Raw genomic sequence first — 27,370 nt, 5'->3', positions numbered from 1 at the left:
GCATAACATTCAGTAACCCAAGGGGAAATAATTTTGTCTTTGATCACTGGTGTATCATGTCAGTTGTCACTTGTATCCACACTAGATTCCATTAACTAGTGGATGCAAATGTCAGGAGTTGACTCGTGTGCAGCAACATGTGTTTAACACTGTGAACATGGGGGAAAATTCACATCCTTAATGTTTGTTTAAATGAAGAACAGAAGGAAAGCTATGGTTCAATGAACTAAGCTGAGGAGGCAAACTCTTCAAAAAAAAAATTGGCAGTGACAGAAGCCTGGAAGCAGGGATGCTATTCAATGCATCTGGCCCATCCTCACCCACCACATCTCTCAATCCCAAACAAGTGTTTTGTAAAGTTAATGGGAATAAAATTCAGCATTGGCATGGTCTCAAGATGGGATCAGCCATCTGCTGAAATCCATTCAAAGAAAGTCAGACAGGTTTAATAATGGTTAGCTTTTGCCAACTTGTTCGTTTGGCACCAAATGCCTAAAACAACTTGACCTGCAGTGTGTCATCTAGAATATGAAGAATGCTCAAAATGCAATGATGCATACAATGATTAAAATCTCTCTTAGAATTAGTGACAGTGTTACTTGCATGCAATACTTAGTAACCTATTTTTTCCATTTGAGTGAGTTTATAGAATCACAGAGTCATATAGTAAAAAAAAATCATGGAAACAGGCCCTTCTATCCAACTGGCCCATGCTGATAACTGCATCTTCCCTGCTAGTCCCAGTTGCCAATAATCCTCCAATCTTAACTGCATTACCTTGCAGAGAACATGCAACATTCCTGAGGAAAGGAATGAAGGTTCGAAGGCTCTCCTGGAGCCATTGATTGCCATCAGTCCAGAATTCTGCAAGATGGTTCCCACACAGCTTCTCAGCTGCATCTTGCGTACTGTCAGTAACTGAAGGAATTGAATTGAATTGACTTTATTTCTTACATCCTTCACATACATGAGTAAAAATCTTTACGTTACATCTCCATCTAAATGTGCAATGTGCAATCATAGTAATTTATAATAATTAATAATAGAACAGTCAATGTAACATAGACATACACTCAGATCAGCGTGAGTTAATCAGTGTGATGGCCTGGTGGATGAAGCTGTCCCGGAGCCTGTTGGTCCTGGCTTTTATGCTGCAGTACCATTTTCCGGATGGTAGCAGCTAGAATAGATTGTGGTTGGGGTGACTTGGGTACCCAATGATCCTTCAGGCCCTTTTTTCACATCTATCTTTGAAATGTCCTGAATCATGGGAAGTTCACAACTACAGATGCGCTGGGCTGTCCGCACCACTCTCTGCAGAATCCTGCGATTAAGGGAGGTACAGTTCTCATACTAGGCAGTGATGTAACCAGTCAGAATGCTCTCAATTGTGCCCCTGTAGAAAGTTCTTAGGATTTGGGGGCCCATACCAAACTTCCTCAAACTTCTGAGGTGAAAGAGGTGGTGTTGTGCCTTTTTCACCACACAGCTGGTGTGTCCAGACCACGAGAGATCCTTGGTGATGTAGATGCTGAGGAACTTAAAGCTGTTTACCCCCTCAGCCCCAGATCCACTGATATCAATAGGGGAAGGAGAATAAGAAGAAAGGCTCACTGCCTACAAAATCAGGATCAATTTTCAACTTGTATAATGTTTTATTTTGTCCTCACAGTTCTGCATTATGTGAATGTCTATAAATTAAACTCAAAGTACAGCATCTGCTTCAGAGTAGAGAAGGAAAGGTTTTAACCAATTGGATATATTTACTGAGGAAAGTTGCTGTGGGGATAGGGAATCGAAAGCCAGAGGACACAAGGATAAGGTCCCAGCGGTTCGTCCTTGGTCAGTAGCACTAAATAAATAAATGCTGACTACATGTTGTGCACTGTTCCCAATATTCAGTTCTATTACCTTCACTACAGCAGAGAATACTTGGGGCTACTGATCTAGAATGAACTTCTCATGAATGATAAATATCAAAGGGAATTCAGTGGAAATTCCAGGCACATGGTAGATGGTGGAAAAGCTGAGGTAAATAGTGTAGATGCATAAAGAAAGGGGAAGAGCTGTCAAGGTTTGAGGTGTAAAATCTGCAGCATAATCCTGGTGCAGACCATGTGGACTTAGAATACTATCTCTGCATTGTAAATTGTACGTATTTCTACTTAATGCGATATTTGGGTTGAAGTTGATTTTAAACCTCTCATTTACAAATGTATCACATAACTTGTGCCATGTAGGAACGGCTGCAAACGTAACATGTTTTCAGTCAGTACAACCTTTCATTCAGTTAGTTCGTTCTGTATTTATTTTTGGAAGCACTTGGTTTGGACAGGATGCAGAGGAAGGATTAAATAAGACCAATATGTGAGCCATATGTAAAGGGTTGGCCATTCAGATTGAATGCTACCCTGGTGCTGAATGAAAGGAGTGCTGAAAATTCATCCTTGGAAATTTACTGCTTCTATGTAAAGAAATTGTCCCAAATGATATTTATTTTTGCCCCTCATGCATTGCTTCTGCTGCCTTTCACAGAAAACAGAGAAAAAAGTTGCATGATCGTCTAAGGCAAAGTCTCCGCTCTGAGCGAAACAACATGGTAAATCTTGTAAATGGACCCCATCATGCAAACCCCCCAGCAGAAAATGTTCAACTGGCAAATGTAAGTTCACCTGGCATCAATATCCATTAACCGTGTACACAGCTTTGTGTGTGCATGATACAACTTATGCTTCTGAGCAATAAGCTAGTGTCACTGCTCTTTGGTTCTGTGTATTACAGGAATGCCAGAGATGTGATTTTTTTTAAATTGCCACTTATTCCACAGATTCATCAAACAGATTTTAAGCCAGAAGCAGCACCCAACAACTGCAGTCACACATGCAATGAAAACAGAATGTTTCAATTCCCCCCCCTTACACATTCTGGAGTATGCAACCATGCAGAGTGAGTGCAAAGGAAATGATGCTAAATCAGAGGTTCTGAGTAGATTCAGCCATTTAGGTGGTTTGAAGTACCTCTTAGATCTAGTACAGGTTTAAAGTTAGACTGCTATCAGTGGTATCCGTACAACAAATGTAGACCAGCAATGTCATTAGTAGTTACACTGCAGATTTAAGGTCAAGTTCAAGTTTAATTGTTGTTCAACCATACATGAATACCCATGAATACAGCTAAACAAAACAATGTTACTCCAGGGCCAAGGTGCAAAATATAGTAGCAATAGTCATACACAGCACAAAGTACACATAGACAGCAGTAAGATGTAGTCATACAATAAAAATATAGTCCAAGTCCCTAAGTCCAGGAGTATTGAAGCAATCTGCAGTCAAACACAATACATCCTGTCTTCTGCTGAGCGAATACTGGAGAGCTGCACCACACCACCCCCAGCACCCTGGTGGAGTGTACCGAATCTGCCCCTCTCCTGGGTGGCTGCAAATAGGCAACACTGTGGTTTGAGGCCTACTCCTTGATACCACCAAGGCCACACAGCACCCACACTGTTCACCAATCAACCAGTGAACTGGACTTGCGGTATTCCACGTTATCAATGTTCTACAGGGTCTTTCAATCACAGGAAAAGCGACTAAGATGATCACTCGCTGTTTGACTGCACAGCTCTATCATGCACCCAGTCAGACGCCTCTCTGACACAGGCAGCAGCATGATTTGCACTAAGTCTGAGTCCTTCAGTTTATCTGCCAACAGGCAACTCACTGATAGGATTGACCTGCAGTACTTTGTCCAGCAGGGTCTTGTGATCGTAAAAAAATACATTTATAAAAGACAATAACATCTTTGGTTGGCCTTGTAGAAGCCGCTGCAACCAAGTGCATTGCCATCTTATCAGAAGTCAACACGTGATATGTTATCATAAATCTTGTCAAAAATACCTGACCCCTTACAGGAATGTGTCAGGTTTAGTGGATGCAAAATCATATTTACACCTCGCGCCAGTGTAATCTTATATAACATATAAGATAAAATGTCAGTAGATGAAGTACATAATTAACAGTAATGCTCAATATATCAGAATCAGGTTTAATATTACTGGCATATGTTGTGAAATTTGTTGTTTTGTGGCAGGACTACAGTGCAATACATAATAGTATTGTATTAGAATATTTAGTTCTTGAATAATGGCATTGTGTTCATGTGTCAGTACATTCAATGTAAAATTATAGTTTTGTATTAGTGTCAAAAAACATATATTTAATAGCATCATATTAAGAGATAATGTATTTGTAGTATTGTGTTATTGTGTGAATAAATATACCACAGGATTAATGTGGCAGTACTTAATAGCATTAACAGTACTATGCTAATGTATCAATGGATATAATATGTAAGAATAACACTTCCAGTACTGTCAATACTGTCTGTATAATACATTATAACATGAATTTAAAGTAGCTGACTTGTAGGATTAACAATTATTTTATATTTGTGGAGATATTATTAAACTAACAAAATTCTGTCAGTGTGTCAGTATAATTAATACTAAGCTACATAAGGAGATGAGTTTGCTAAGTTAATTAGCCACTGAGTTAGTGTGTACACTCTTGAGGGAGGAGTGAGGGATTGATGAGAATGTGGAGAAAATTTTAAAAATACAGGATTGGTGTAGATTTAGTGTAAGTGATGGTTGATATAATAGTGAGGTTGTTGGGTCAAAGGCCTAGCTCCATGACCAAAGGGTTTGGTTTTACACAACCTTAAAGGAAAAAAAGTGAGGTGGAAAGGTATGTATGATTAGGAAGAGGAACACAGAGCTTAGGGCCTCTGCAACTGTTGTGACTGAATGAAACTCAGAGATGACCAGAAAGAGTCAGAATCAAAAGTAAGTGAAATCTGGACAGCACTACCTGAGAAGGTGATGGAGATGGTGGTTGTTCTTACAGCATCCAAGGAGCATCTGGATGAGAACTTGGATCTCCAAGGCATAATTAGTTTAGGGACCAGGTAAATGGGATTTGTGCAGATAGTTACTTGATGGTCAGCAGAGACATATTGGGACAAAGAGCGTGTTTATGTGCCAAATGGCTATGTGAGGGTTTGACTCAAAAGTAGACACCAATAGTTTGAAGCGGGGGAACAAGCCCTTGGGCAGGAAATTAAGTCTACAAATTGGGGATGCACTTCAGAGCTGGAATCAGAATTAGGGTTATTATCACTGACATATTGTATGTCATGAAATGTGTTGTTTCATGCCACCACTAAAGTGCAAGATTTTAAAAAATCACCATAAATTACAACATAGAGCAAAAGAAGAATAGTGAGGTGGTGTTCATGGACCACTTAGAAATCTGATGGCAGAGTGGGTGAGTAGTTTGGAATAATTTAGTGAGACTTGGTGAAAATTAGGATAAAGTTAGAATAGGACAAATAAGGTTGGTCAGGATTACATTAGAACAGTGACAATAAAGGAAACCTAAGTTTTTCAATTGCCAACAGATGAACAGAGCTGAGGAAGAATTAAACAATGTTACAGGATTTTATGAATAAAGTTGGCGTGTCCTTATAATGTAAAAGACTAAGAATATTGTGCTCCTTTCAGTTTTCATAATATAGTTGTCACTTGGAAGATGCACAATAGCATTAGCAGTAATTTAGAACAGCTCCATCTTGCCATCCCTGTGCAGGAAAATGGGACTAGCTGGATGAAGAGCAAGGCTGCATGACTTGTTGGGCCAAGGGGTTTATGTAAATGCTGTATTGCTCTATGACTTAAAAGCATACTGTTTTTGTGTGTGAAGATGCAATATAGGAGAAACAGTATTTTGTCAACTATGCTTCTAAACACATGAAATTAACAGAATAGTATTATTATTTTGGCATTATACAACATTAATGGTGTGGCATGAGCTTGTCAAAAATGTAATGTAGAATTAATGATAGAGCATTTGTTTTCACAAGTACTGTACAGAGTTATCAGGATTAGTCTGTTAGTATATGAAACATACAACAGAAGCTAGTGTCATTATCAATAGATACCATATGGAATTAGCAGCACAGAGTACTTTCAGAGATACATTGATTAACAGTAATATGACATGAAATTTGAATTTTGCAGCAGCAGTACAGGACATAATCTTACTATACAGGACATAATCTTACTATAAATTACAAAATACATATTTAGTGCAAAAGAAAAGAAAAAACAAGATCATTAGATATCTTGGTAAATTAGAAGTAAAACATTGATATTCTTGTGATGGAAGTTTTATTCCCAAAGAGAACATAAGATCATGTTTGATGTGTTTAGAGGTAAATTGACTGAGGTTGCAGTTATAAACGAAACATAGTCAGGTGACCTTACAGATCGTCAGTAACTGCTATGATTATAGGTCAAGTTGTAGCATCAGACATATCAGTGTCCCAGTCTATCCATTATTTGCACTCTGTCTTGATTTAAACATTCAGGGAACTAGACACTTTGGCCCATTGAGTCCATGCCAATCTATTTACACGAATCATACCGTAATCCCAATATTTATTTTCCCCATATTCTCAGCAGCTCCCCTCCCCCAGATTCTACCACCGGTACCTAATTAGCCGACAAAGTAATCTGTGTTACCAATAGGGAGAAAATGGGGAATGCCATACTAGATCTAGTACTAGGTAATGAACCGGGTCAGGTCACAGATCTCTCAGTGGGTGAGCATCTGGGGGACAGTGACCACTGCTCCCTGGTCTTTAACATTATCATGGAAAAGGATAGAATCAGAGAGGACAGGAAAATCTTTAATTGGGGAAGGGCAAATTATGAGGCTATAAGGCTAGAACTTGCGGATGTGAATTGGGATGATGTTTTTGCAGGGAAATGTACTATGGGCATGTGGTCGATGTTTAGGGATCTCTTGCAGGATGTTAGGGATAAATTTGTCAGGGTGAGGAAGATAAAGAATGGTAGGGTGAAGGAACCATGGTGACGAGTGAGGTGGAAAATCTAGTCAGGTGGAAGAAGGCAGCACACATGAGGTTTAGGAAGCAAGGATCAGATAGGTCTATTGAGGAATATAGGGTAGCAAGAAAGGAGCTTAAGAAGGGGCTGAGAAGAGCAAGAAGTGGGCATGAGAAGGCCTTGGCAAGTAGGGTAAAGGAAAACCCCAAGGCATTCTTCAATTATGTGAAGAACGAAAGGATGACAGGAGTAAAGATAGGACCGATTAGAGATAAAGGTGGGAAGATGTGCCTGGAGACTGTGGAAGTCAGCGAGGTCCTCAATGAATACTTCTCTTTGGTATTCACCAATGAGAGGGAACTTGATGATGGTGAGGACAATATGAGTGAGGCTGATGTTCTGGAGCATGTTGATATTAAGGGAGAGGTGGTGTTGGAGTTGTTAAAATACATTAGGACGGATAAGTCCCCGGAGCCTGACGGAATATTCCCCAGGCTGCTCCATGAGGCGAGGGAAGAGATTGTGAGCCTCTGACTAGGATCCTTATGTCCTCGTTGTCCACGGGAATGGTACCGGAGGATTGGAGGGAGGCGAATGTTGTCCCCTTGTTCAAAAAAGGTAGTAGGGATAGTCTGGGTAATTATAGACCAGTGAGCCTTACGTCTGTGGTGGGAAAGCTGTTGGAAAAGATTCTTAGAGATAGAGTCTATGGGCATTTAGAGAATCATGGTCTGATCAGGGACAGTCAGCATGGCTTTGTGAAGGGCAGATCATGTCTAACAAGCCTGATAGAGTTCTTTGAGGAGGTGACCAGGCATGTAGATGAGGGTAGTGCAGTGGATGTGATCTACATGGATTTTAGTAAGGCATTTGACAGTGTTCCACACAGTAGGCTTATTCAGAAAGTCAGAAGGCATGGGATCCAGGGAAGTTTGGCCAGGTGGATTCAGAATTGGCTTGCCTGCAGAAGGCAGAGGGTGGTGGTGGAGGGAGTACATTCAGATTGGAGGGTTGTGACTAGTGGTGTCCCAGAAGGATCTGTTCTGGGACCTCTACTTTTTGTGCTTTTTATTAACGACCTGGATGTTGGGGTAGAAGGGTGGGTTGGCAAGTTTGCAGATGACACAAAGGTTGGTGGTGTTGTAGGTAGTGTAGAGGATTGTCGAAGATTGCAGAGAGACATTGATAGGATGCAGAAGTGGGCTGAGAAGTGGCAGATGGAGTTCAACCTGGAGAAGTGTGAGGTGGTACACTTTGGAAGGACAAACTCCAAGGCAGAGTACAAAGTAAATGGCAGGACACTTGGTAACATGGAGGAGGAGAGGGATCTGGGGGTACATGTCCACAGATCCCTTTCTTTCTTTCTTTTTAAATCTTTTTATTGAGTAAGTATACAAAAAAGGTAAGCCATATAAACATTAATACAATGTTAAAGTATAATAAAATTCCAAAAGATAACAATACCAAAAAGAAAATACTACAAACAATGTAATTTAAGCATAAGAAACCAAGATAACATAATAGTATACTAAATTTTATATATATCAATGGAAAAAAAGAAAAAAAAAACCCCAAAAAAAAACCCACCGTGCAACTAACTAAAAGCAAAGCAAAGCAATGGGCTAACTTGAAACCAAACAGAGTTAAACTTAAAATCACGTCCTCAATCCCAACCTCCATTAAAACAGTGAAGAGAAAACAAGAAGGGTAAATATTACATTAAATGAAAATATCGAATAAAAGGTCCCCAAATCTGTTCAAATTTAAATGAAGAATCATAAAGGTTACTTCTAATTTTCTCCAGATTCAAACATAAAATCGTCTGAGAAAACCAAAAAAAGGTAGTTGGAGCATTAAGCTCTTTCCAATGTTGTAAAATACATCTTTTCGCCATTAAAGTAAGAAATGCAATCATTCTACGGGCTGAAGGGGAAAGATTACTAGAAATTTTAGGTAGTCCAAAGATAGCAGTAATAGGGTGAGGAGAGATATCTATATTTAATACCTTAGAAATAATATTGAAAATATCTCTCCAAAAAGTTTCCAAAGTAGGGCAAGACCAAAACATATGAGTTAAAGAGGCTATCTGCCCCGAACATCTATCACAGAAAGGATTAATATGCGAGTAAAAACGCGCTAACTTATCTTTGGACATATGTGCTCTATGAACCACTTTAAATTGAATTAGGGAATGTTTAGCACAAATAGAGGAAGTATTAACTAATTGTAAAATCTGCCCCCAATCATCCACAGAAATGGTAAGCCCCAATTCCTGTTCCCAATCTACCCTAATCTTATCAAATGGAGCTTTCCTAAGTTTCATAATAATATTATAAATCATAGCCGATGCACCTTTCTGACATGGATTAAGGTTAATTATCGAATCTAAAATATATATAGGAGGAAGCATTGGAAAGGAAGTAAGTATAGTACTTAGGAAATTTCTAACTTGTAAATATCTAAAAAAATGTATTCTTGATAAGTTATATTTGTTAGATAATTGTTCAAAAGACATAAGGGAACCATCTAAAAATAAATCCAAAAACCGTAAAATACCCTTAGTCTTCCAAGTTTGAAAAGCGCGATCCGTAAAAGAGGGAGGAAAAAATATGTTACCTAAAATAGGAATCGCTAACCCGAATTGATTAAGATCAAAAAATTTTCTGAATTGAAACCAAATGCGCAAAGCATATTTAACTATCGGGTTAGAGACCTGCTTAAGACGTTTCGAATCAAAAGGAAGAGAGGAACCTAAAATAGAACCAAGTGTATAACCCTGAACAGATTGTAATTCCAATGCTACCCATTTAGGAATAAATAGTATGTCCCGATCAAGTAACCAAAATTTCATATGTCGAATATTAATAGCCCAATAATAAAATCTAAAGTTAGGTAATGCTAAACCTCCATCTCTCTTAGCTTTCTGTAAATGTATTTTACCCAGTCTCGGATTCTTGTTCTGCCAAATAAATGAAGAAATTTTAGAGTCAACTTTATCAAAAAAAGATTTAGGAACGAAAATTGGTAATGCCTGAAACACATATAAAAATTTTGGCAAAAAAAACATCTTAACTGCATTAATACGACCAATCAAAGTTAAATATAAGGGAAACCATTTAGATGAAAGTTGAGTAATATGGTCTATTAATGGTAAAAAGTTAGTCTTAAATAAATCTTTATGTTTACAAGTAATTTTAATCCCAAGATATGAAAAGTAATTATTAATCAATTTAAATGGAAATTTATAATATAAGGGAAGATGTTCACAGATCCCTGAACGTTGCCTCACAGGTAGATAGAGTAGTTAAGAAAGCTTATGGGGTGTTAGCTTTCATAAGTCGAGGAACAGTGTTTAAGAGTTGCGAGATAATGATGCAGATCTATAAAACTCTGGTTAGGCCACACTTGGAGTACTGTCTCCAGTCTGGTCACCTCACTATAGGAAGGATGTTGAAACATTGGAAAGGGTACAGAGGAGATTTACCAGGATGCTGCCTGGTTTAGAGAGTATGGATTATGATCAGAGATTAAGGGAGCTAGGGCTACTCTTTGGAGAGAAGGAGGATGAGAGGAGACATGATAGAGGTGTACAAGATCTTAAGAGGAATGGATAGAGTAGATAGCCAGCGCCTCTTCCCCAGGGCACCACTGCTCAATACAAGAGGACATGGCTTTAAGGTAAGGGGTGGGAAGTTCAAAGGGGATATTAGAGGAAGGTTTTTTTACTCAGAGAGTGGTTGGTGCATGGAATGCACTGCCTGAGTTAGTGGTGGAGGCAGATACACTAGTGAAGTTTAAGAGACTGCTAAACAGGTATATGGAGGAACTTAAGGTGGGGGGTTATATGGGAGGCAGGGTTTGAGGGTGGGCACAACATTGTGGGCTGAAGGGCCTGTACTGTGCTGTACTATTCTATGTTATATAAATGGACCCAAAGAAAGCCCACATAGTCACAGGAGAACATGCAAATTCTACACAGGCAGTTACAGAGCTTAGGATTGAACCCAGACCTGCTGTTGTGAGACAATAATTCGACTGGCTGAGCCATTGTGTCTCTAATAATATGAAAGTTCAGTTTATATTGTACTTCCATAATATTAGTTTTCATTGAGTACTATATTGTAAAATAAATGGACAAGCACAAGTATTTCTGTACTGACCAATCTGGCTTGTAATACCCAGTTATATTTAAACATCTAGGGAAGGTGTGAAGCTGCAGTCAACATTGGGTCATTTTATTACCTTGGAATAAAAACTGAGAGTGGGCCGTTTCTGGACTGCACCAATGCCTTCCAAACCCTGACTTCCAAATGGTTGCAACTTTCTTACAGTCAGCCAGTGAACTAAGACTGCTGAAAGATAGATTCATATCTACCAAACAGCTTGTTGTTCTACAGTAACATTGGCTAAGATGCAGCCAAAGTTTCCTTTCACTTCTTCACTAACATCATCACACACAGCTGTTTCTCTCTTCAGAAGATGAGGAGCTGTAGCAGAACTGAGTATCCCATGAGAAGCTGGTCCTTAAACCTTTGCTGAGCCAACATCCTTCCACAAACCCTCAGCCCCACAATATTGGTCCCGGTGTAAAGTGGATTACATGATGCCATATGTTCTCATGAGTTCCAATGTATTCTAATTACTCCACTGGGTATGAAATTGGTATACCGTATTGTGTAATTTGAGCCAATATTCTAGCAGGGATTTCCAAGCCAATTACCCAGAAAAGTTGGTGGTGATATCATAGCCAGCATTCATTAATCATCAGATTATAGAAATTTGTAGTCTAGAGGGAGACCATTTCACCCATTCTGTTCAGCCTGGCTGAGACTAATCCCACCTTACAGTTCTCAATCCCTGTTGGCTTTATTGTATCAAGTACATAGCCATGTATTTTAAAAATGTGATGAAGGTTTCTGCATCTACCAGCTTTTAACATAATGAGTTCCAGACCACCACCATTTCTTGGCTGAAGAAAAAAATTTCTTAAGTTTCCTCCTATTCTTTACCACATATCCGTGCCTTTGAGAAATGGAATGGCTTATTAAGGGAACTAGATCAGTTTTATTGATATACCTTGATTAAATCACCCCTAACCTTTATCTGTGAAAGATCTTAATACTGAGGAAGCTAACCCTACCTCTAAAATAGACTTTCTATCCTTGGTAGATTGCCTCTGAAACATTTCTAGTGCCTTCCAATCCTCCTCTAATGTGACTAGAGTTGTATGCAGCTGAAATGCATTCCAAATGTTTCATTGGAAGCAAATTTCTTGATTCACAATGATAAATACAGTCTCTATTATGTTGCCAAGTACATCTCAGGATGTTACCCAACGTGGAGAAAAATACTTTTGCTTATTATTACTTTGAACAGCTATGCAGGTTATAAAATTGGCAGTAAAAGAAGAATCTGCTCTCCAAAGAGATATGCAATTAGATGGTGATACTTACTGAAAACTTGCCAGGGTTTTAACAAGGAAATGTAAGGTAGCATTTAATTCTTCATTACAGTTCACTCAATATATGACATGGGAGTTGGGGGAAAACTTTTAACACCTGCATTATGATACCCAGATTGCAAGTGAAATTAATGTCCACCTTAATTTCTGGCTGGGTGTGTGCAGTAATATCCAGAATGCATTTGAAACACAATATAATGAGGCACATTACATTGAGACTCTATTGTATATCAACTAGCTTTTGTATGTTGATTTCCTTTTATTCCTGTGATATTTTTATACCCAAAAACACAAAAAATTGATCAGCTCACCAAAATCCTGGGTGTATCATGATAGAGAAAGGCAGAATTTTGAAAAATGAGCAAGAGTTTTAAATTTGATCACTCATCAATGGACTCCTGATAGTTTGCACTGTATTGTAGCTATTTTAATTGATTTTATATAATTATTAGAAAGAGAAGAGGCAGGTCTTAGTTGAAATGTGATTTCAAGAATAATGCTAGGTAAGTGTGGTCTATGAGTGATGAGATGGGCATCTTGTTATGGTTCTTACTTTCCACTGTTCTAACCTTGTGTTATTTATTTTCAGCAATATATACTGAAAAACCCTGGATCCACTGAACATGTCATTGAGCGAGAGACGGAGACCTCATTTTCAACAAGTCACTACACATCAACAGCCCATCACTCCACTACAGTCACCCACACCCCCAGCCATAGGTAAAGAAACCAGGATTAAATAGTGTTCTTGAATCAGTACCAAAGATCTGCAAGGAACCATATGTCTTTCAAAGGGAGGAAAGCACTGCCTTTCAAAGCACTGACTAAATGGGCTAGAGTACTGAAAATTCTCATTGCAGTCAGATCTTCAGCAAAATAGGCTGTGGCCCCATCCACATTACCCCTGGTGATAACACATATGGTCAGTACATCCGACCAACATTCACAATTCCCCAAGAAAATATGAACGTGGAAACTTCAAAGTTAGGAGTATCCACCAGCCGCCATGTCAATTCTCCTTGATTTAAATGCCAAAATCCTTTTAAAAGGCAGTTAGAAACATGGAACCTGAACAGCAGAAGCACAAAGTTTGGCCTTTAAATTCAGAATATTTAAATACAGAGTATGATAGCACCATGCTGATAGTATGGTTTTCCAGTTCAAAGTTGGAAGCAATGAAGTTTTGTAAAATTGACACAAACCTTGGTTGGAGAACTCTCCACATTTCAAACAGATCTCGAGGGCTCAAAAAGAAAATGTACAACTGTAGTAGCAGTAAAAGCAAGAGCACTGAGCTATTAGGAAAGAATACACAGACTGAGGCTCCTTTGTTTAGAAAAGTGAATGTGTAAAGTGATGTCCTTGTTTAAAATTACCAACAGACTTAAAAGGCAAGTTATAGAGCTGAAGAGTTCAAAGTCAGGGGTTAAAAATGTACAATAGCAGAGAATAAATTCAACAGAAAATTCAAGAGAAGCTCCTTTATACCACGAGGATGGTGAGAATGGCTGATGCAAGTAGCACTGGCCCACTTTAAAGGAAAACTTGATAGCTGGTAAAAGAGAAAAGACTGAAATTATACCAAAAGCAAGATAGTGCAGATATTGGGCCTCTGAAATAATATTTTAAGATCCTGTAAATATTCAACAGGTTAAGCCATATCTATGATTAAACAGCAGAACTTAATGTTTCAGAGTAAACTCATTGTAAACTTCCAAGCAAACTCATTGATCTGAAATATGAAACTTCAATGTTTAAAGTAAATTTATTCACAAAGTATGAATAAGTCACCATATACTATCATGAGAGTCATTTTCTTTCGAGTGTTCACAGAAGAACAAAGAAATATAATTGATATCAATAAAAGAAAACTACACATAAAGACTGACAACCAACCAAAATGAAAAAGAAAACAAATTGTGCTAATACAGAAAAAAAACTCCCTTTCTCTCTTTACAGATGCTGCTTGATCTGCTAAGCATTTCTAGCATTATCCGGTTTTATTAAAGGATAGAAGTACAGTATATGCTGATATGATTAGAGTACTGTAGGGTGAAATAAGGCTTATGCAAGCACAAACTTACACCAATTGGCCCGAATGAATACTTTCAACACTTTCAGTGTTGTAATTGTTGTGCAATTCTGTACAATAATGTGAGCCCACAGGAAGAGCCTTGAATTTTCATGGTCAATGAGGGAAGTGGAATTATAATGGAGTAGGTGCTAATAATGTATTAAGACCAATGATTACACTTGCTATATCTTACTTATTTCAAATTAATATGATGTAGTCAAAAGTTTGATCTCTATTTCCCTCCCTTCCTTATCAACTTTTAAATGGAAGGCAAGAAACTGATTGTTATGACATAGCCAGATGTGACCAATGGGCAAGACTCAATGGCACAGTTTTCTCCAACTATATTTTGATTTTTATAGTCATTGTGTCAACAGTGTTCCTCATACACCCTTTCTGAAGATGTAATAATACATCAGGACTGAATATTTCAGAGAGCCAAAATGTGGTCTTTGGCCATCTCAGAGCTGGACTGAAAGAAATTATTCATAAGACATAACAGCAGCATTTATGGGATGGAGTGGATAGGAAGAAGAGCAGGAGGAGGGTAGGCTGAAGGATTTAATCTTAAGATATTGAACCTACCACTTAGGATTTAGATGAGCAGATATTTCTGTACTCACTGTTATCATACTTGTATTGCTGGCTATCCATTGTTGTTCAGAGCATTGTGGGTGGTATACCTGCTTCTGTCTCAGAGTCTGTGAGTTTGAACCCAATCCCACAACGTGAGCGCATAAACATGGTAGTACCATTGGAAGAGTGCCATACTGCCACAAGTTCCGTCCTTTAGATCAGTTGTTAAACCGTGACCTTTGTTCTCCCGTGACTGTTAAAAATATCAAACAGCACTATTTGAGGAAAAGCAGGGAAATCATGCAGTTATACACCATGGAAATGGGCCAATCAGTGCAACTCATTCATGCCGAGCAAGTTGCCTAACTGAGTTAGTCACATTCAGCCTATATCCATGTATAGTTTTTACGTCAACATAAAATTCAGGTTCTTCTATGAACGTTCGTTTTTGGTCACTGATCATGAAGATCTAAAAATGTGTTTTAGTGGGTGGGAGGAGGGGTAGTACCATTATAGACTGATCTTCCTGTCTTCAGCAGGAAGCTGCTGTACCTCCCTCCTGACCTCCTTGAAATTTTGCAAAGTTGGGGCTGGGGGGGGGTCAGGACCATTATCAAATCTAAGCCACACCAAATTTCCTTCCCCACGGGAGACAGCTGAAGGCCTCCCTCTGTGATCTTGGCACGGGTACACTTGCTAAGAGAGCTGAAATGCTTTCCCTTTATGTTGCTGACAGCTGGAGTACGGGCCAGACGGAAAGTGTCATCTCAGACAGTCACTCAGTGCTTGTGACATCATCGATGGAAACCAGCAGGCAGACGAGCCCAGCCAATCACAGAGGTCGCCTCAATGGGGTGGCAGGTCGGCGGGAGATGCTCATCTGCGTGAGGAATTCGAGAGATACTCCAGACTCTCTCCGAGATTCGCCGCATAGTGAAAGGTAGACCTTTCGGGCACTTGTGTACGTAAAACACGCTGTGGGTGTAGAAAAGGTGACGGCACGGCTCTGTCTGCTGGGGGAAGTCATCCTGATCTCACAGGCACTTGGGATACATCTCTGAGTGCTGGGGTTAATGGATTTGTTCTAATGGTAGGGACAGGCAGCCCAGTTCTGACTGAGGAGGGAAGTCTGTCTGTAGCTTTATGAAGTGAGCCCCAACTACAATTACAGAAACACATGCACTGTAACTGTAGGGACTGAAAGTTCAACTCTTGCTCTAGGGCAACCCAGGGTCAGTAAATTTAGGACTCCGTATACTCTGACTGCAGGCAGTGATGGAGTACAGAGAACGTAGGGAGCACAGCACGAACAGACTTCAGACCACAATGAGGAAGGATAACAGTCAGGATAGAGGGCTCTGAGTTTTAGGTCAGTTTGACTGTAACTGCAGGGACTGAAAATGTGTACTATACTGTAGGAATAGAGGGAGCAGTCTGACTGTAGGGTCATACAGTTGTAGAGTTATACAAGAGTTATACAGCACAGAGACGAGCCCTTGACCCTAACTTGTCCATGATGACCAAGGTGCCAACCTAAACTAGTCTCATTTACCAGCATTTGTCCCATATCCCTCTAAATATTCCCTATCCCTGCACCTGACGAAATACCTTTTAAATTTTGTAATTGTACCCTCCTCTGCAGCTTCCTCTGGCAGCTCATTCCACATACCAACAACTCTCCGTGTGAAAGAGTTGCCCCTCATGTTCCCTTTAAACCTTTCCCTTCAGTCTGACTGTAATTGCAGGAACTGAGTGCACAGACTAGACTCTGGAGAGTGAGAGAGCAGCAGTGACTGGATGGCAAGTCTGACTAACTGAGGGCACAGTTCTGACTGCATGGGCAGACTGTAACTGGATGGACTTGGGCAGCTATGGACTTGGACCCCAAGATTCCTCTGCACATCAATACTGTTAAGGGTCTTGCCATTACCAGTGTACCCTCTCATTAGATTTGATCTCCCAAAGTACAACACTTCACATTTGGCTGCATTAAACTTCCTCTGTTAGTTCTGCATCCCTCTCTGCAACTGAGTTATATCATGCTGTATCCTTTGCCTGATTTCCATGGTACCCATACACCAACAATCTTTATGTCATCTGCAAACTTAATAATGTGTCATAAACAGCAGAAGTTCTGTCACAGATCCCTTTGGAACAGCACCAATCACAGACCTCGTCAGAACACATCCCATCAACCAATATCCTCTGTTGTCATCTATGTGCAAGCCAATTCAGAATCTAAGTGGTCAATTCACTTTGGATGCCATGGGTAAACCTTCCATGAGGGACTTTATTAATTACCTTACTAAAATCCATATCAACAAAATCCACATCTCTACCTTCATCAATTATCTTTGTCACCTCTTGGAAAAAAATCTCAGTCAAGTTAGTTAGACAGAACTAGCCTTGCATAAAGCTATGCTGACTGTCATAAATAGTCATAGTTTTCAAAATACCCATAATCCCTATCCATAATCATCTACTTCAATAATTTCCTTACCATTGATGTGAGACTCACAGATCTAAAGTTTCCAGGGATAACTCTATTCCTCTTCTTGAATAATGGAACAACATTACCTACTCACCAGTACTCTTGGACATTGCCTGTAGATAGAAAGGACACAAAGATATTGGTCATGGCCCTGGCAATACCATCTCTTGCCTCAAAATCCATACTTAAGGAGTTGTGAGCACAGTTCCCTATCTGTTCTCTTGCTGAAAGATCAATCATTGGGCTAGGGTTACTATCTGAAATCAGGCTCACTATGGCCCCTCCTCTTGTTCGGCTGTTTACATATTGATTTGAGAAACGCTCTTTGACGCACCTAACAAATTCTGTCCCATTTAAACCTCTTGAACTAAGGAGTTCCGAATCTAATAGGGAGTTGAACTCATTCACTATAACAATCCTATTGGCTTTATACCTTGCATACCTGATCCTCAATGTACTGGTGGCTGTTTAAGGGGGTGGTGCTGGCTGTGAGACAATCAATGGATGAGCCCTCCATTATGTCCTCTCTAAGTGTAGCAGTGTCTAATTAATAGTGCAACTCACAACCACCTCCCATCTCTCTTTTCTAAAAAAAATTGAAACCCTAGAACATTAAGCACTCATTCCTGACCCTCTGCACATGCCCCCACCCTGGGGTCCATGGATCCCTTGCTCATTGATAGTACAGTATTGGTCTATGACATCAGAAAGGTTGGGAACCCCTGTTCTACAGGGACAAGTGCAATTCTAACTATAAGGATGGAGAGCCCAGCTAACCATAGGGTGAGAAAGTGGGCATCAGAAGGGCTTATCAATGAATGCCCAGGTCTTTCTCTCAACCTTTATTGGTTCTGTTTATCGTGTTACAGGTTCGTCTCTGCCATGACCACCCCAGCTAGAATGTCACCTGTCGATTTCCGAACCCCCATGTCTCCGATGTCACCCGGTTCTGAGATGTCGCCACCAGTCTCCAGCCTGACGATATCCATGCCCTCGGTTCCTATCAGCCCTTCGATCGAAGAAGAGAGACCCCTTCTCCTGGTGACACCGCCCCGGCAGAGGGAAAAGAGGCAGGATGCTTACAAGCAGTACCGTGGTTCAGCCAGGGACAGCGCCAGTGTCCCAGCCAGCCCTCAGAGGGTGGTCGAGGACGATGAATATGAGACCACACAGGAGTACGAGCTGGCCCTTGAGCCTCCTAAGAAAGGGGCCAGCAGCAGGAGGGGGAAAAGAACAAAGCTTAATGGCCAAATATCACACAAAGTGGAAAATGAGAGCAATCCAACCTCAAACAGCAATAGCTCTGACAGCGAAACTGAAGATGAACGAATAGGTGAAGAGACGCCATTTCTGACCATACAGAACCCCATAGCAGTCAGTGGAGAATCAGCCCCTGCATACCGATTGGCTGAGAACAGGACTAACTCTACCAATAGGTACTCAGCACAGGAAGAGTTGCAAGTCAGGCTGACCAATGTAATGGCTAATCAGGACCCTATTGCCGTTTAACACCACATCGATGCACCAGTAAAACTTTATTTTATATAATGAAGTACTCCGGATACTTTACTTTAAATTAAACATTTTATTTTATTTTAGCAGAAGAACCTTGCAGCTGGTAGAGAGTCTACAAGTTTTTATAGATTAAAATATATATATGTAAAAAAAAGTTAGCATTCACAATACTAATGTGCCATATGTAGCGTTTTTACAGTATTTCAACACAGAAAGATATCAATGGTGCCTTTATGTTACTTTATGCTGAGAACAACTAGTGCATCAGTTTCAAGCAACTTCTATCCAGCCTGAGGGATTTCCTTCAGATGTCCAATGTATTATCTCTGAGCACTAAAGCTTGGGGTATCTGTAGTGTTTAGTGTGGGATATCATAAGTTGATTATCAACAACAGCAAGAGGGAATAAGACTTAAGAAACACACATGGGAGGGAGTGAAGAAGATGTTTGACTCTGAGATTTTAATCTTGCTCAATAGTATTTCACAGCTGTGATTTCTGGTGGCACCTAAAGTTTATAAAGTTAAACTAAAACTTTCCTACAGAGAGATCTGAGCCAGAGACTTGGAGGAAAAAAAACATCAGAACCTTAGAGCTCTCCAACTGGGGATTTGTCTCAAGAGGAAACCTGTTACAGCAACTAATCACTTCACATCTCGGAATGCAAACTGATGTAAAGATTTTGCAAAATACAGAGCATTATATGTGTGTAGGGGGACACAGTTAGATGAAATTAGTTCCATGAAGCTGCTCGCTTTGACTGAGGACAGGCAGTTTATTTGGTGTTTTTTGCTGGTTCCATGCTGTACTCTGCAGAGTAGCTTTTTTTGAAAAGCCAACACAGTATTCCCCTTCAACCCATCCTTCCCATCCCCCAACTTCTATCAGACACCAGTAGATCTCAGTTGAATATGTCTGCTTCACTTGGAGGAGTTTTAGTGAACTTTGAGCTGCACAGTTAGTTGAGTTGCTGTTGAGATGGCAAAGAAAGATCAGGAGTGGGTCACTCAGAATGAATAGTGTCTTCCATTCCACAATTTGCTAATGAGAGGACAAAGGATTCTGGCTGATGGCCTGTATTCTGGAGTATACTAGAAACTTATAGTTGGTCTCCACTTTAGGATTCAGTAATGATACCAAATCATTTAGAACAGTGTGTTATACATTCTTCTTGTTATCAGCTTAGTGCCATCAGCTATAACTAAACCAGATTTCTGTGTCACGCAGTGTTTACCTCTCATGAACTGACACTGTGGCAGTATTAATCCTTTAATATAACACCAATTGGAGGAGCAGATGACTGCACATAGAAGTTTAAAATATTAAAACATCTAGCAAAAGGACAAAGTTTCTGATATCTTCCTGTGTTTGTGAAACAAACGCATTTAAAACCTCTTTCAAATATTTTTTCTGTTCAATTGTGTACTTCATTATCACTCCAGTCGATGTAGCTGCAACAGTTTCAGTTACTTCTTTGCAATAAAGAAAGCCGGATGCCTCCTGAATTCTCAATCCTTAACTCTCTGATTTTTAAGGCTTTATAAGTTCAACTGTTTAAAATGCAGGGAAACCCCAAAGGGTACTGTGCTGTCAAACCAGTTCTTTGAACTTACTGAAAATCCAAATTATTCAAAGTTGCAATGGTATGTTTCTAATCAGCATGAGTCCATTCTATCATTATGATAGAGATGTGACAGAAATGTCAAGTGTGTCAACCCTATATTTTCATTACCTTTAGCATTGCATCGTTTTAAATCACTGGGTGCATGTTAATTATACAGAAGCAGTGATGTGCGATGTTAACCCACTTGTGACTCCAATGGCATGTCTGTGGCTTTGTAATGAAAAAGGATAGTAATATTTGACAGCTATGCAAAGCATCTGGCTAGGCTAGACATTTCCCACATTCCTTATCACAGTTTCAAATTAATTTTTATGCATCTGAGGCAATACACCTTTTTAAAAATGCAAAGATAAAATATTTGGTGTATTTTTCCAGGTGCAGAGGAATAGGATATTACTGGCTGTTTATGCAAGAAGGGGAGGTATCAGGTATCAGTTGAAGTGGCTTAGCTTTGGGCAGTCAATAAGAGCACTTGGCTTCTGAACTTCAAACCAGACAAGTTCTGATGTCCAGCAATTAATTGAAAGTGTAGTTGCATATCAGCTCCTCCCATCCTCTGGAAAGTGACTCCCTTCAGGGAAAGGTAATTGGTTTGATTTTGTTTAACACCAGTCATCCTTACCCTAGTGAAAATGGATTTTACATCACTACTGAGACCTTCCACAAGCTGTGGTTTCCAGTGGGTTACGCAAAATGAAAACAGCAGGGGTGCACTCAAACACTGTTATTTCCCCTTTAGGTTTGGCTTGGAGAAAGTCTGCTCTGAAATTAAGTAGGAATTTTGTTGAGGTGCTTCTAATCAAATGTTTCCACCACGTTCAATTTGCAAATATTGAAGCACCATTGAATGATAAATGATTGTACCAAGTGTTCACTCTTCTGACATACAGTGCGCATGCTACACATCCTAAACTGCCAGGTGCACGCGCATGTGATATAATAACTGTCCTTTCTAAATGTGCATGAGATATAAACAGTATACCGAAATCAGCTTTTGGTTGAATCAAATGCAGTTTACATCTTTCGACTGCACCCCTACAGTTTTCAACAGTACTCTTGACGGCTTTCCATAATTCACTGAAGACATTACCCACATTATTAGCTGGTATTATTTAGAGACGCATGCTTACTATGCAGTTAAATGTTTAGGTAGGACACTGGGATATTATGGCCAGATTGCTTGAAGCAGATAACAGCTGAAGGGGGGACAGATTTTGAGCATGTCACAGACAAAGGGCTTCTTTGCAAAAATCACTCCAACTAACTTGGAACAAAAAATAGAGAGAAAAATAAAAGCTGGGGTGGGAGGAGGGATTGGGGGAAAATAGAAGTGGATGTAGATCAAAGGGAAAAGAATATGTGCTGAATCTTGACGGTGTCTTATATTATTGACTGGTCATTTCCATAAGATTGGTTTACAGAAGCTAATGAGTTCCAAGAAAGAGATTTTGTATTCAGACCAGAGGACAATTGATGCCTGCAAACATTTGTCTGTATTTTGGCACTCCCCTATTTTTATTTTAATTGTTTCATTTTTATGTATGCAGGGGAGAGAGAGGTAAGACTATGTATGGAACCAAAGCATCTTCTTTGGTAGTGGCTTTATTTGTCCTGTACCTGTTATTAATAATGAACTTCCCTGTGAAAACTGTCCAATGTTGCTCTGTGAATATCATGGCAGTAGAATTATTATTTATATCACAACTTTATGGCAGTCAGTGAATTTTGTTTCACTTTTATTTGTAAAATAACCTCTGAAAAATATATGTTCTATGTTTCACATTTTTTTCTGATTTTTTTGGTTTTTTAAAAAAATTAAAAACATATAAAAATAATTTATTGTCAAGTATAAAGACGATCTATATCTTTCTTGTGAAGAAAATATAATCCGCATCTAATTGTTAGATGCTGCAAATCCAGTATGTGCAAATTGCAAAACATCTTGATGCATTTTTTGTTTTTGATTTTCAATGTGGCTTTCTAAGAAAAAAAAAACCCTGCAAGTTATATTTCACTTCAGCTGAAGCTGAATTTGCAATTGGTGGAACAGGAGTGGGAATGTACTTAACACAAGTTCAAATATTCCATATGATTTTCATTTGTGAAATTACATTTTTTTAAGAAAAAAACATTAAACCATTTCATATTAGACATAGGCATGTTGTGTTTCTTTATCCAACTCATTTTGCTGTTTATCTTTGTGTTTTACTAATTTTCTTACCTGCCCCAAATAGTTGACTTCATAATCTTAGAATATAAATTGGCGAGACTCAATGTCAGGTTGTAGAAACACAAGCAAGGACCCTGTAATATTAAATAACCATCAACAAAAAAATGCAGAGGCTGGAAACAGAAATTGCTATGAACATTCAACAGGTTTATCAGCATCCGTGGAAAGGCTAGTTAATATTTCAGGCCCACTTCACTTCAATTTTCATTTCTTTCTTTTTTTCTTCATTTTTTGAGAAGTTCCAGACCTGAAATGTTAATTGTCTCCACTTCCACAGATACTGCTGAGTATTTCCAGCATTTTCTGTTTTTATTTTGGTAGTGCTTTAAACCAGTTTTGCCATTTTGTAAGATCCTGTTCCCTACTCACTTTCCTAGCTGATCCCCGTGTATCCTGACTCTGGAGCATCCAGAGAACCTGGCCTTGAATACACTCAACAATTGCTCAAAAATTGAGAAGCCTTCTGACATTGGGAAACTGGGTGTAAAAAAAACTTTCCCGATCCCACTGCCAGATGGCCATCCTCTGTTCTGAAAGCATGACCCCCCCTCGCTCGGGCTGTCCAGCCACAGAGCATCTGAAAACAAGCAAAAAAACCTGCAAACTTGTTGGAAATGAGAAATAAAAGCAGAAATTGCTTTAAATACTCAAGAAGTCAGACTGCTTCTGTTGAGGAACAGAGTTAATATTTGAAATCAATAACATCTTCTCATTCTGATGAAAGTCATCAGACTGAGATATTAATTGCTATTTTTTTCTCTATGGTTGCTGACTGAAATGCCGAGCATTACCTCATATCATCTCCCTCTGTCCTGATGAAGTGTCTCGGCCCTAAACAACAACTGTTCATTCCCTCCATCGATGTTGCCTGACCTGCTGTGTTCCTCCAGCACATTGTGTGTATGGTTCTAGATTTCCAGCATCTGCCGTAGCTCGTGTCATCTCCCTCTCAGATGCACAACGAGCTCAGCTCAGTTCCATGGCTTATAAGCTATTCTTCCTCATTCGTTAGGAAATTATCTGTCTTTGTTATGAGACAATTAAGTTGAAAACCTGACTCTATAATATAGTATCACTTACAGTAAATCTATCAAAGTGGTACTGCATTGGTAATTGGTTTATTGCTGTCACATATACTGAGCTACAGTGAAAAGCTTTTGTTTTGTGTACCATCCAAACGGATCGTTCCATACGTAAATACATCAATAGAATACAAAAAGAATAAAAAGTAAAGAAAGGAAAAAAAATCAAAGTAATTTTAGAGCAAACTATTTTAATGTAGCTTCCTTCATCTATAAGAGAACCTATACAGTTAAATCTATATGAATATGTACCCATGTGCAATTTTAGAGCCCTTTTTAATCTTTTAGGACTATTCTATTGCTCTTAAAAAGGTTTTACTTTTATTCAGAGTAACACTACCACTGAGAGATAATCTTATGCAATTGACATTTATTAGTTGACTTGGACTAATCAACTGATTTGCATTTTTCTCATATTCAGCAGACACAAAAGCACTGCCTTGTATTTATCTTCATTAGTGATATCATTGGGTATTAGATACAATGATGAGGGTAGGTTGTATAAAGGTGATCAGGATGAGGTAATTAAAATGTTAAACTGATCCATTGGAGTAAATTTAGTGGGACTATTTCCTTTTGTGGGGACTTTCAGAAGAAAAGCCACAATCGTCACATTGGAGCAAAGCCTTGTGGGAGCAAAATCAAGAACTGGTTTCTTAGTGACTGCTGGATACCCTATCTCTTCCAAAACAGAAGTAGGCTTTAGAATAGTGGGATCACGCTAGCGAGATTGTGGGGGTGGGTGGGGAAGCATATAAAAGATATGAAGCAAATGGATTTGCCTAGAATCTAACTGAAAAGCAGAATAGCTACCGGCCAATCCTTGCCCTATTGTGACAGAGTGGTTCTGAGAGAGAACTGAGAATTCCCTGAAGGGCTTCTTCTCTATAGGAATTAAATAAATCCATTCATTCCAGTCCAATGACATGAAGGAGCACTATCTAAAAGAGAGGGAGAGTATGTAAAGGAGGCTGTTTTATGTTCATCAGTTTGATACCAGTAGGACAGCAATGCACACCATTACATTTTCCAGTCTTTATTTTCCCCATGGATAACTGAATGCAGAAATAAATATTGTATTTATGGAGCTAGAGAATATCCTTACATCTTAAAATTATAAATGTGCAAAAGAAGCCAACATACATTTTCGTTGCAGACATAGGAGAAGAAATATTTCCTTTTCAGAGAATAAAATACCCAAATTCTTTGATTCTCATATTAATTGATCAATGTCATGATGATGAAATCAGTTCCAAGCAATAGAAGCAAATCTGTTACCCAATAATGTTATTTCCACAAAGGAAGAGAATCATATAGCTGAAAATAAAAGGGCAGGTCTGTATCACTATTTGACTTCTAGTGCCTGACAGTATCCCTGACAAGTTAAAAAGTATTTTAATTTTTTAATCTTTTGACAGCAATCATGTAATAGCAACAGGGAAGGTACACTAATGTAGTGTTTAGCACAAAGCTTTATAGTACCAGTGACCAGGGTTCAATTCTCACCACTGTCTGTAAGGAGTTTGTACGTTCTGCCCGTGACCATGTGGGATTTCTCCAAGTTTCCTCCCACAGTCCAAAGATGGATCAGTTGGTAGGTTAATTGTTCATTGTAAATTAGACTGTTATTAGGCCAGGGTTAAATCGGGGGGGGGGGGGGGGTTGATGGGCAGCATGGCTTGAACGCTGGAAGGTCCTATTCAATACTTTTCCTCATTAAATAAATACTACACTATCTAACATCATAAAAAGTGCTATGGTATTTCCCAGGAGAATTGCCAAACAAAGGTTCATAACTAGCTATGTAATGAGCTTTTAAAATAGATTGAAAAATCGCTGGCAATTTATATTAATATGGTTTAAGGATTTTCTTAAAAGAGGTACGAGAGGTATGAGAGTCAAAGGTTCAGGGTAGCACAGTGATGCAACAGGTTGGTCTGCTTCATCACAGCTCCAGAGAGTTGGTCATCTTGACCACGGGTGCCATCTGAGTGGAGTTTGCATATATTTCCTGCATGGGTTTTCCCTGGGTTCTCAGGTTTCTTGCCACATCCCAAAGGCATGCGAGGAGGTTACCTGGCTATTTTAAATTGTCTGTCATACAGGTAATTGGTAGGAAAATCATGATGAAGTTGGTTGGTTGTAATAGAGAATAGGAGAAGTAAGTGAGGGAATGGAACTGATTGATATGCCGAGAGCTATCATAGAATTAATGGCTGAATGGCCTCTTACTACATTATACAAGGAATTACAGAACTTTGGATCATTGTAACTGAAGGTAAAGTAATTTAGTCTGGGGAATATTCAAGAGCCTAGAACTGGAGAGCAAAGAAGTTGGAGAGAGGAAGATAATTAGATAGCAAAGGAGAAGACAAAGATATTGCTGGTTTTGAAGTAAGGATGGAGGCATTCATTCTAGTTTCATCTCAGACAGCTGCCAGGGAGAGCACTGGATCAGTAACTCTTGACTGAAATTATAAATCAGGGTAGCAAAGACAATGGATAATTGGGTCTTAGCATTTAGTTAGTGAGAGTTTCTGTTTACGTGCTGCCAGATGTCACAATTATAGTCCTTCAGTTTTAGTACAGTAGCAAGGTCAAAAGGAGTAGTTTTGAAGTGAGCAAACGGATGGAGAATAAGGAGGAGCCAAAATCAACTCTTCAGGTGCACAGGAAGAAAGAAGAGATTTCCTGACCCAGGCTGATAGGTTAACTTGGAACCAAATAATTTCAGTGATTGGGTAATGAGGATGGGGTCAAATTTAGGACATTCAAAACCTTAGGAGAAGGTGGCAACTTTGAACATAAGGTCTTAAAAGGGTTGAAGGATTTTAGTTTCAGGAGTTTCATGATGCTGGTAGATTTGTAGATATGTAGGGTTGTATTTGAGGAACAAAACAATATTCACTAATATTAGATCAGGCAGGAATATAGACCTTTGGAGTATAGTGAAAGGAGCAGACAGCAGTCTTCAGGGGTCAATGTGAACTCGGAGAGGCCCTGACTGGAGGCAGGAAAGGAACAAAAGAAATGAGAGCTCACAACTAGACTGGGGTGGAGAGGCCAGAAAGGGGGAGTCAAAAATTCAGTCTTGCATACAACACAAGCAAGAAGCTTGTGTTGATAAAATTCTGCTAGCAAAAACCTGACAGAATTGTCCCAAGTCTTCAATGTGACTTCTGGTTGGTAGATATAAATATTGGGTTTACTTGAGTTTGAGTTGGGCCTCTTTTTGGCTGTTAATTGGTGCTTGATACAAACTGTACTGAGACCAGCCAAACTGTTTTCCTTAGGAGTTAAAGTCAACATGCATCTGCTCCAAATATAAGAGCATTTTCTCAGTCCTTTCTGTTGAAGTCTCACTGTACCATGGATGATAGTTAACAAATTCTTATTTATTGCTACTGATTG

General features: G+C 39.2%; 1 protein-coding gene across 9 annotated transcripts in view; it reads left to right on the top strand.

The window, feature by feature from the left end:
* The window catches only part of nrg1 (neuregulin 1), a 931,591-nt gene extending 908,865 nt beyond the window's left edge, over positions 1-22,726 (top strand). For 8 of the 9 annotated variants that reach the window (XM_063046786.1, XM_063046785.1, XM_063046783.1 and 5 more), the window contains 4 exons: positions 2,536-2,662; positions 12,958-13,088; positions 15,755-15,958; positions 18,379-22,726. In XM_063046786.1, coding sequence (XP_062902856.1) covers positions 2,536-2,662; positions 12,958-13,088; positions 15,755-15,958; positions 18,379-19,018 — 1,102 coding nt within the window. In that variant the 3' untranslated portion in view covers positions 19,019-22,726. The remainder of the gene's footprint in view (positions 1-2,535; positions 2,663-12,957; positions 13,089-15,754; positions 15,959-18,378) is intronic. The other variant, XM_063046781.1, reaches the window with a different exon arrangement.
* The last annotated feature ends 4,644 nt before the right edge of the window (positions 22,727-27,370 follow it).

Source organism: Mobula hypostoma, chromosome 4 (assembly GCF_963921235.1).
Source record: "Mobula hypostoma chromosome 4, sMobHyp1.1, whole genome shotgun sequence".
Classification (NCBI taxonomy): Eukaryota; Metazoa; Chordata; class Chondrichthyes; order Myliobatiformes; family Myliobatidae; genus Mobula; species Mobula hypostoma.
The sequence above is the reverse complement of the archived record's forward strand: the minus strand, read 5'-3'. Positions and strand labels throughout refer to the sequence as shown.